The sequence below is a fragment of the Ammospiza caudacuta genome, chromosome 12 (assembly GCF_027887145.1).
Source record: "Ammospiza caudacuta isolate bAmmCau1 chromosome 12, bAmmCau1.pri, whole genome shotgun sequence".
Lineage (NCBI taxonomy): Eukaryota > Metazoa > Chordata > Aves > Passeriformes > Passerellidae > Ammospiza > Ammospiza caudacuta.
In genome coordinates this window covers 11,539,031-11,549,259 of record NC_080604.1, presented here as the reverse complement: position 1 = coordinate 11,549,259, position 10,229 = coordinate 11,539,031, and the positions used below count along the sequence as shown (strand labels likewise).

Sequence of the window (10,229 nt, the reverse complement as noted above, 5' to 3'; positions counted from 1 at the left end):
TTGCATAGTGTGCCTGCTGGCTTGGTGAAAAGCCCCTGTTGTCTGTGTTGATGGCCATCAAAGCCCTTGGCCAGAGCTAATGTGTGATCAGACACAGAGCCTGCACAGGACTGCAGAAGGCAAATACTCTTCTCTTGATTTAGGGTCTTGAGGCATAAGGAAGATGAAATGAGTTGATGAAGGTTGCAGGTTGGGTCTGGTGCTGCTGATGGCTCTGCCCAGAGGGCCGGCACGGGAGCAGCCTGACCTGTCTGTGCCCTGCTGCAGCAGCTGTCACAGGGTGTGGAGTGTGAGTGGCTGGGGAGCCTTACAAAGTCAATTGTCCTGAAATGTGAATAGAGGGGAGAGGAGGAGGGGACCTTGAGGCTGCTCTTTGGCCCAGCCCCACTCTCTGGGCAGGAGGGGGCAGCTCTGCAGTGTGGACAGCACCACCCCTGGCTCTGCATGGACCAGGAGCTCTTACAGCATCTGGGCACTGCCTGGGAGCTGAGAGCATCAGAGCCAGCCCCAGCCTGATCTGCAGCCACAGTTGGGGTCAAAATGTAGGATTTAATCAGCAGTTACTCTGGCCACAGTGCAGATGCTTCCTGTTGGAACTGGGTTTAGTTCAGGACCAACACCACATTTGTAATGGGTTTCTAAAAGCATGGGAGCCAGCTGCTGAAGCAGGCTGAGTTTGCCTGGTACTGCCTGTCCTCCAACAGCTCCACACTGCTGTTTGATCTGGGCTGTGGGAAGCACCAATGACACCCTCAGACACACTCTGTTCAGAAAACATAACTTTATTATTAGTTGCAATATACATTGTATTCCTTTAAGAATCCTAAACTTGTATATGGTTTTTCCACTGAAAATACATGTGTATGTATATATGTTTTTTATATATGTATATATATATATATATATATAATGTATTTTATTGAACTGGAACACAACAGAACAAGAGAGACAACCTCAGGAATTACTTGTAAAAGGAAACGTGATCCCAAGGGGTTTGTGCTGGCAGTGTGCTAAGGTGAGTGGTATAAAAAGGATAGGCTAAATAGAAAACAGGGTGGGTTAGGCAGTGGGAAATGGCCTCTCAGTGCTACAGGTGGTGAGATATACAGTAGTTACACGTTGCTATTGCTCAGTCACGGGTGCCACCTGTTCTCCAAGGCAGAGCAGACTCTGGTGCAGCTCTGCACAGCAACTTTCATAAGGCTGGCTGTGCTCCCTGCAAGTGGTACCTGCCAGCTGGAAACAGTGTAATTACATTTCCCTCAGCAGCTGCTCTGCTCATTGCTAATCTGGTCAGCCAAGGAAGAATTCCTCCGGGGCTTGGTGAAACCTAACTAGGTCAGTATAAAGGAGCTTACAGGCAGGGAAAGGGATCAGCAACAGCAGAGAGAGCTGGAATGTGCAGATTGCTGTCTCACCTGGCCCAGGCTGGTTTGTTCCTGGCTCCTTCCCTCTGCACTCATTTCCCCACCTGCCAAGGGGCTGTGGCCCCTCTGCTCAGCAGCCAGCCTGGGGTCTGTGGGGTCAGCACAGGCAGTGTCAGCTTCTTCTGGATAGGTTTCCCTGTGTTAATTGCTCAGAAGGTAACTCTTCAGAAAACTGGCTGAGGGTGGCAATACCTGCTGCCATGGCTTTGGGGTCATTTGGCTTTTTTTTGTTGTTGTTGTTGCTGTTCTTTGTAGGTTTTGTGTGTAAACCTTTTTTCAAACAGCCTCCCCAGGCTGTGTGCCACTGCTGAGTTGAGCTATAGACGAAAGACAAGTCTTCCCCAGATCAATGTAATTGGTTTCCCTTTATTTCTGTTCAGCTGCAGATGTTTCTTGGGTGAAAGGACACGTTTTAGCAAAAGGCACTGACAATGAACGTTCCTCTGCCTGAAGCCAGGTTGGAGGGAGCAGAGGGGCTCTGACCCTTCTGCTGAAGGGTCACTTCCCTCTCCCCTCCTGCAAAGTGCTTGTCACTTTGGAAGGGATGTAAAAATTGTGGGCATTGATTTACTCCTCCTGACTTCCTCAAGAAAAGTGCTTTCAAAAATCCTATCCTTAAATCATCATCTTGCTACTACCCCCGCAACGTCTGTCACCTCTGGATCACACCCACTTGTTTCCCCTTCCAGCTGACGGAGCAGGTGAGATTTATCACTGCTGGAGTGTTTCTCTTCTTGCAGTCTTTCTCCAGCAGCATCTGGCCAGGAGGGAGCTTGCTCAGGCAGCAGAAGTTGCCTCAAGCCAGGCTGCTGGAAGATGGAAAGCAGGTGCCCTGCTCATTGCTCCTTCCCAGAGTAAGTGTCACCAGAGGTTTCGCAGGGGCTGCTGAGAACAGCTGATTGCACTGGAATAATATTTCAATTAAAAGCTAACCTTGCTGGGAGAACTACAGCTCTTTCCTCTCTTTAGAGGCAAGAAAATACAAATGCCAAAGTGCCTGGATCAACCTGTATAAAAGAGCTTCCCTGACTTGGGCCCCTTAGGGCAACTACAAGGATACAACCTGCATCCACACGTCTTTCATCCATCCGTGCTGCTGGGACTGAATGGGACTGAGCCCTGATTCTGACTGTTATTGCACAGAGGTCCTTTCCTGAACCTTGCTAGAACTGCTTCCAAAGGGAGAAGAGGTGGGTGATCCCCTGACTGTCAAAGGAGGGATCCAGCCCTGGGGACAGCAGCTCAAGGCACAGTGCTTGGTGCTTCTTGCTGCTGCCAGGGAAGGCAGTAAGGGCTGGTGTGTCCCTGGGTCAGATGCCCCACTCTCTCATAGTGCAACATTTGCATTCTCTTCTGCAAAAGCAGAGGGAGAGGTGCAGGTTAAGCCCCTTCCCTTTGGATAGTGCCAAGTATATTCATGCTGAGGCCATCACGCTGGAGAAATCGGCCTGCACAGTCACTCTGCCATCACTGTGCAGCTTTCACTGTGCCAGTACAATGGCTCTGCTCTCATCCAGGGTCTAAACTCTCTCCTCCCACCCTGCTGCTAGCAGAGACTCAGGCAGCTCAAGAATTTGCCTTACCTGTCCACAGGCTCCTCCAGAGCAGCTCGTTCAGCAGGGTCTGTGGATGCCCAGTGCACAAGGTACAGGTGGGAGGGATGGAGGGATGGATGATCTTACTCCTCACTCTGCCTTCAGTCCCCACATGTCCTGAAGGGCTGAGCTCAGTGATCCACCCCAGTGCTGACTGGGAGGAGGCTGGGATGGCCTTGGACAGGATCTCTGCTCATGCTGTGGGGGCTCCTGCTAAACCAGTGGACCATGAGGACACCCACTGCTACTCCCCAGCCACCAGATGCTCTGCACTTCTCTTTAGCATTATTTTCAGGACATTTTCCAACTGATGAAGGAAAACAACAGATTATGACTGTAAAGTTATGGTGAAAGGACCGGATCCTGGTAGGACAACATTGTTCCTTGCCAAGAGAAGGAATGATTAACTCCTCCTTTGCTCTCTTTGCTCTCCTCCCATTTCTTTCCCAGCTTCCAGCCACCTCTATATCATATATTATATTACTATATTCTCTTATAACTTTGACTTTGCTTTTTCATTTTCAGTAGCACAAGTGATTAATTCCAAAAGGAAAAAAGAAAGGAAAGTTAAAAAAAAAAAAAAGAAGAGAGAAGGAAAAAACCCCTGACCCTAGGGATATTAGGGATATTTACAGAATAGTTAATCTTGCAGAGGAGATGGGGTTTGACATGGGGAAAAGCAGGGGAATTGAATGTGCTAAGTGGGTTTGAATCCACATTCCTGCTCTTCCCTCTGGGATCCTGCCTGGATGATGAAAATCAAAGCACTGTTCAACATGCTTTCCCCAAGTGCAAACTCGCAGAGGATGTGCAGGGTGGTGGGGGAGGCATCTCTATCCCCTGGCCTGGTCTGATTAAAAAGGTAGTATCCAAAGGGGTCTGGTCTTGAAAATCAGCCTTTCACCTTCAGGGAGCTGTCAGCTCCATCTTCAGCCTCTCCTCATCACCCAGCACCTTTGTTAGTGCTCTCCTCTCAGGGACCAGGGTTTTTTAAGGTGCTGGATGGTGGGGACAAGGGACGCACCTGGCATCAAAACCGTGAAGTGGAAGATACTGATTTCTTTTACATACCAATAATTATTGCAGTATAAACACACCCCAGTCACCACAGCGAAAGCAGAGAAGGGGAAGCTGTGGAGAAAGTTTGGTGGGTGGGGGGCACCCCACAGCTATCAACTCTTCTCCAGATTAGGGCAGTGGCCATTTACATCAGCAAATAATGCCCCACCCTGTGCCTCTCCCCCCACCCTCCCTTAAGCTGTGTGTGATAAAATATTCCAAGAATCCCTCCATGTTAGATCTTTTCCCAAGAGATTTCTAGTAAGAAAAACATCTATTCCTAGAAAACCCCAGTAAGAGCTGCAAATGTGATTGCTCTTAAGTATGGCTGGTTTCCCCAGCTGCTGAGACCTTCTGGCCAATCCATGTCAGTATTTCTGTGAAGACAGAGGTAGAGACCTCAGGCAGCTCTTTGTGGAGGGCATGATAGGCTTCCTCATACACCTGCAACCGGGGAGAAGTACAGATCAGCACAGAAAAAAATAAATCTGCATGAACAAAACAGCCTTCAGTCCCCTCTCATCAACACCCACAGGTCCAACACCTCCTGCCCACCACTTGTCAGGTTTTTTCCAAGATGCCGCAGTTTATGAAATCAAGGAGATGCCACTGGTGGTGCTGGCCCTCAACAAGCAGGAAGGTGTTGACATTGCTGCCTGCCTGACATCTGTGGGTACCAGAGCACCCTGCTGCCCTTTAGGAACATAATGCATGTCCCAGCCCCATTCCACTAGGGAGGAGGAAATACTTATCATGCCCTTGGAATGTAAAGGACAATGGGGGATGTTCCCATCATGCCTTGTGCAATTTTACTCCTTTTATGCTCAGACTATCCAGTTATTTTTCCTATGACAAAAGCTTTCCCTTGGTCTCCCTCCCTTTTCTTTCAGGTTTATTCATGTGCTAACAATTGGTTAATCAGCTGTGGTTCTCTTGAAATGAGCAGATGTGAAGTGGCTTTTGTTGTCCAGCATTTTGGAAAGACCTTCCTGCACCTTTACACGCTGGGACATGAGGTAAGGCTGGTGCTCACACAGTTGGCACTGTTCAGAAGAGCTTTTTGGGTCAATGCTTTACCTGCTCAGACACTTGCTCTACTTCCACACCAAGAGGGAAGGCTAGGGCCAGGTTTATAGATAGTTGGGTGGTTGGGGTGAATGTGTAGGGTAGCTCTAGAAGGTTAATGAGTAGGAGGAAGATTATGAGGGATGTTAAAATTAGGGCTCATTTGTGTCCCTTTTTGTCCAGGGGCATTATTAGTTGTTTTGTAACTAGATTAATAAATCATAGTTGGAGGGTTGAGAGTCGGTTAGCAATTCATTGATTGTCTAGGGATGTTAGTAGGAGAGCTGGGAATGCTATTGAGATGAGGATCAGTGGGATTCCTAGGAAGGATGGGCTGAAAATTGGTCAAAGATGCTTAAGTTCAGGTTCAGGGGTAGTGCTTGGACCGACGGGTGGCTTGCTAGAGGAGGGATTTATTGATACGAATGACAGAGGTTTGGGTTGGATAATTATATGCTTCATGTCCAAGACACCCTCTAGGCATGCAGCCACCGTCCCCTGCCCCCAGGCAGGCTGTAGCTGGTGAAAGGCCACCACACTGAGCCCAGGGAGGGCTGAGCTTGGGCTGGTTAAAGGGGCTGTCACCTGCCCAGCCTCCCCCATGCACCAGCTCTGTTTGCCTCCATCTCTCTGGAGGCCAGCAGCTCCCACCCCTCACAGCCACTCATGCTCACTGACACCACAATCTCCCAACCACCAAGAAAGCAGGATGACCTTGAGTGTTTTGTCCTGGCTCGGCACGGTGTCCATGAGCAGGTAGGAGCCCCTGATGTCGCAGAGCTTGTCGGAGGAGCCGTGTAGCACCAGGATGGGCAGGGTCAGCTTGGGCAGCGCGCGCTCGATTCTGGCGATGGCGTTCATCAGCTGGATGACAAAGGACACCTTCATGCCGCCGTGGTACACCAAGGGATCAGATGTGTACGACTCCATCTGGCAGGGAGACAGAGGTGGTTTGAGATTAGCAGTATTTCATGCATATGAGAGAAAGCAGGTCAGGCTGGCAGTGAAGAGTCTTCCCTTGGCTTGCACGGTCATTCCCCACTCTCTCAGGACATCCGGCCATCAGAGTCAAGGGTGAGGTACTGTGGTTTACCAGCATCACTCACACAACCTGACATGCTCTTTGCTGCATGTTTCTCTCTTACATCACTAGAAAATATTCAAGCCAGAGCTCTTTGACAGGAGCTCCTGCAGGGAAACAACCAGTGCTGGACAAAGACCATTCCCACAGGGACTCCTGCCTGCATTCCTCTCCTCTGCTGTGCCCTTCTGTCATTCCAATGTGATATCTCTTCTACAGAGATATCTCTTCTTCAAAATGTTTTATTTGAAAGCTAATGTTCTCCAGGCCAATTGAGTCTGCTGAGGGCTCAAATGTTCTCTTTCGCTGTCTGGGGGTGGTGACCACGACCTACACCTCCAGACAGATGACAGAGGTGACTGCAAAGCCAAGGGTTCATCTCTGGCTGCAAAGCGTGACAGACAAGGCAGCAAATGATGGCATTAGGTGGTAGGCAAAAAAAAGCAGTCAACAACTTGCTTAGCCAGATTGTGAGGGGATAAAAATGCTCAAGTGCTGGTACAGAAAGTTGCTAGGAAGGAGTAGTTACTGCAGCAGGCAAATCTACAGTAAATATTTTGTATACTGTATGTGGAGACGGCCCACACAGACCCCACTATTGCAATATTTGCCAGAATGCTTTGATTATGGGCTGGTCTCTGGCACAGCCTCCACTTTCTCCCAACCCTGGCAGATGTTTATAGAAATGATGGTTATTTATAGGTTAGCTGAAAACAGTCTCCTCCTCTCCTCACAGGCACTGAGGTCTGTTCAAATTCTACCTTGAAGGCTTTAACTTGAGGTGCTTTTGCTTCTGCCTGTGCCTGCCCTGAGGGGACCATGGGTGAGAGGTGACCCAAAGGCCACCCAAGGACACTTAGCCATTTGTAGGGGCTAAGGTAGGGGTAGCACAGGCAGGCACTGTAGGACAGAAAGGTTTTGGGGTGAATTCTGTCTTCAGTTCCCTGTGAGATGAGATTCTCAGGGTGGCAGAACATGGTGGGGATGGTGGGAATGCATGGTGGGAATGCATCCACCTGGATGCATTCACTTGCCAGAGGGTTTGAAGGCAGTTTCTCCTGTTGTCATCTCCAATGACCTGGAGCACAAAACACCGAAAATGTAGGTGGCAGTGGCACTCTGGTGCTCCCAAGTCTTTCCCCATCACTTTCTTACTTCCAGTCCCCACAATGTCCCACTGCTTGATTCCATGGCTCCTATCCCTACATGCAGCAAGAGAAAGATGTGGGGGGAAATTTGGGACTGTCAGTGGCTGACACCCCTCAGACCCAGCCCAGAGTACTGAGGATGGTCCAGGGAGGGTCAGCTGTACAGCCACTCCACTTTGTGTTGGACTGAAAAAATTCAAGTCAGAGAACTCACTTAGGGATCCTTGGAAGTGGTGGATGTTTCTAGGATTTGATTAAGGCTATTGTTGTATTTTGGTCTCTGCAAGATTATGTCTGCTCTGAAGTGAGGGGTAATTTTTGGCAGGGAGACAAAGATAATCATCACAGCTCATCATATTAGGATATTACACACAGCATCTCCCTTTCAAAGAAGTATGTGCTTGCTGAAGGTCTGGAAAACTGCTTGTAAGAGGCAACTGTAAAGATGAGACTGTGGTTAAGACACTGGGACATGGTAAGCATCCTCTGCTCCTGCTAATGGCCCTGGGAAGCAGAGACTGAACAGCTCACAGCCCTTTTGGCTCTGCATGGACCATCCCAGTGCCCAACCAGCTTGTTGGTGCAGAAATCTCCATCTGCATCTTTTATCCCCTGCACTCTTCAGCTGCACCTTCTCTGCTCTCCAAAGTCTTTCAAGCAGGGCAAGAAGCTGCCTGTGTTTAGAAGAAATTGTTCCCTTGGGAATGTGCTCATGGAAGAAGTTCAGCTTTGACTTTCAGAACACCAAGGGCCTGGTGGGGTGCAGCTCACTCTCCTGTTGACAGCTGGGTCCACCCTGGTATGCTCAGCCAAACATGGGGACCCTCATTAGCTTTTTGAGCAAAAAAAGTGTACTTTGGCTACTTAGCAACTGGCTTCAACCTAATCTGGACCTATGTCATAGTGCTGTGCTAAAGCAACAGAGTTTTGAAATGGTTTTAATATTTTTTAGTTTGGTGGGTTTTTTTGGTTGGATTTTTTTAATTGAGTGTAATAAATAAGAGATTTTGCAGCAGGGATTCAGGAGGGATAGGTGGATGGACTGACAGAAGGTCCCTTCCCATGGAGTAAAAGAGTGTTGATGAATTCATGTGAGCTGACCTTGTCCCCAGCCCCATAAATGCTACAAGAATAACTTGAAGGGTTTCTTCTTTCTCTTGGTGTCTGAAAGAATGGGGATTTTTTAGCTACTGAGCAGCCAACAAATATTTTTTTGTAGTGGATGGCAGCAGAAAAAAAAAAGACCAAATCCAGTCCCAGCCCAAAATGATCAGGAATGCAGGGGCAGTATCCTGTTCATAGTCAGTGAACAGGAATCCCTGTCAGAGTAATGCTCAGTGATGGGGTGAGTGCCAAGCAGCAGCTCTCTGGGGAGGGAGGAAAGAAGGGAATGGGCTTCATGTTTTGCAGGCTACAATCTGCAAACCCTGCAGGCCCAGAACTGTTGTTGCTGCACCAAGCTCTGAGATAGGGGCAAGAACAGAAGGTGATCCCAGGAGAGCCTGTGACTGCTCCAGACACTGCCAGGCAAAGGCTCTCCAGGGTCCCTCACAACAGCTGTTTTTATCTTTATGTAATTCCAATACAGAAGCAACCCTCAGGTTGCTGCATTGCATTGACCTGTTTAGAGGTCTGCATCTCCTCTTGCAGCCCCATCCCATGTGGACTTGGCAGGAACAAGGCTTGGACCAGGGGGACCATTCCACTAAATCAACAGCAGCTAACAAAGATTACAGGGGTAAAGAGGCTCCTGTCACTGTGATGTCATTCCTCTTTGGAATAACAGGACTGGTTTTTAAGGTTGCTTCTTGCTCTCTTTTTCCTCTCTTGTGTTTGGTACAGCAAACATCAAACAAACATCTCTGCATCATTCCATATTTCAGTCCCCATAGCCTGAAGACAGCTTTCTGGGAACACAAACTCATTAGGAAATTCTTGGATGTTGTCCCAAAAATATTTCTAGTGAATAGAAAGCTGGTCTGGCAGGAGAGTATGTGTAAGATATAAATAATGGATGTTTCCAGCACATTGTGTGCTTTAAATCTGAGTGTCTTGAATTCAAAAGGAGGGTGGGGTGTGCTTAGAGGCAGGCAGAGAACCAAAATGCTGTCTCGTCTTCAGTAAGTGCCTGGGCCCTCAAATCCTGGTGTCTGAAGGGGGTCAGGAAAGTGCTTTACATCACTACCCCAGCTGCTCTGTCAGCTGTGTGCTCAGGGGCAGGTGAGAAGGCAGCACAGCACACAGGGAGTCTCATTTGGAAAACATCTCCATTATGGGCAGGCTCTGATGAAGCAGAGCTACACCTTTATCCACTGCAAAAGGCTCTCCCCTTGCTCCATGGAGAGGGAGAGGGCAGAGCAAAACAACGCTCCAAGGAACCTTTAGAGACTTGAAGCATCACAGAACAGACCAAGCAGCAGCAAATACGTGGTTAGAAAGACAACACAATTGCAATTATGATAAACTATGTCCAGTGGTTGCTGTGGTGACTCCTACCATCACCACAACACGGAAGTGCTCAGTCAATGCTGTGTGCCAATTTCAGGAGCTCTCTGACACTTCCCTAAATGCATTATTATTATTCAGGATGTTCCTACATCATCACTTTTCTCCTACAAAGCTATCGAGTGCAGCAGTTGCATCTTCTAGCTCTTGGAAGTGTATTTAAAATATCTTTAAATGTTTTAAATTGAAAACATCCTTTAAATGCAGCTGCAGCAGAGTTCAGGAGTCACATAACAAATCAGAGCAGAGGCAGGTAAAGACCCACAAGTCACAGGCATGCTCACTCTTCAGGTAGGGAATAAAGCTCTCCAATCCCTCTCCCCTCCAAAGCACTGATTGCTTTTATCCT

At 48.4% G+C, this 10,229-nt stretch overlaps 1 protein-coding gene across 3 annotated transcripts in view; it reads right to left on the bottom strand.

Annotated features, from left to right (window-relative positions):
* Window positions 1-766: 766 nt before the first annotated feature.
* Window positions 767-10,229, bottom strand: part of MGLL (monoglyceride lipase) — a 62,015-nt gene continuing 52,552 nt past the window's right edge. For all 3 annotated transcript variants that reach the window (XM_058813197.1, XM_058813196.1, XM_058813198.1), the window contains exons 7-8: window positions 5,861-6,076; window positions 767-4,525 (exon numbers count right to left, since the gene is read on the bottom strand). In XM_058813197.1, the coding sequence (XP_058669180.1) occupies window positions 4,400-4,525; window positions 5,861-6,076 (342 nt within the window). In that variant the 3' untranslated portion in view covers window positions 767-4,399. The remainder of the gene's footprint in view (window positions 4,526-5,860; window positions 6,077-10,229) is intronic.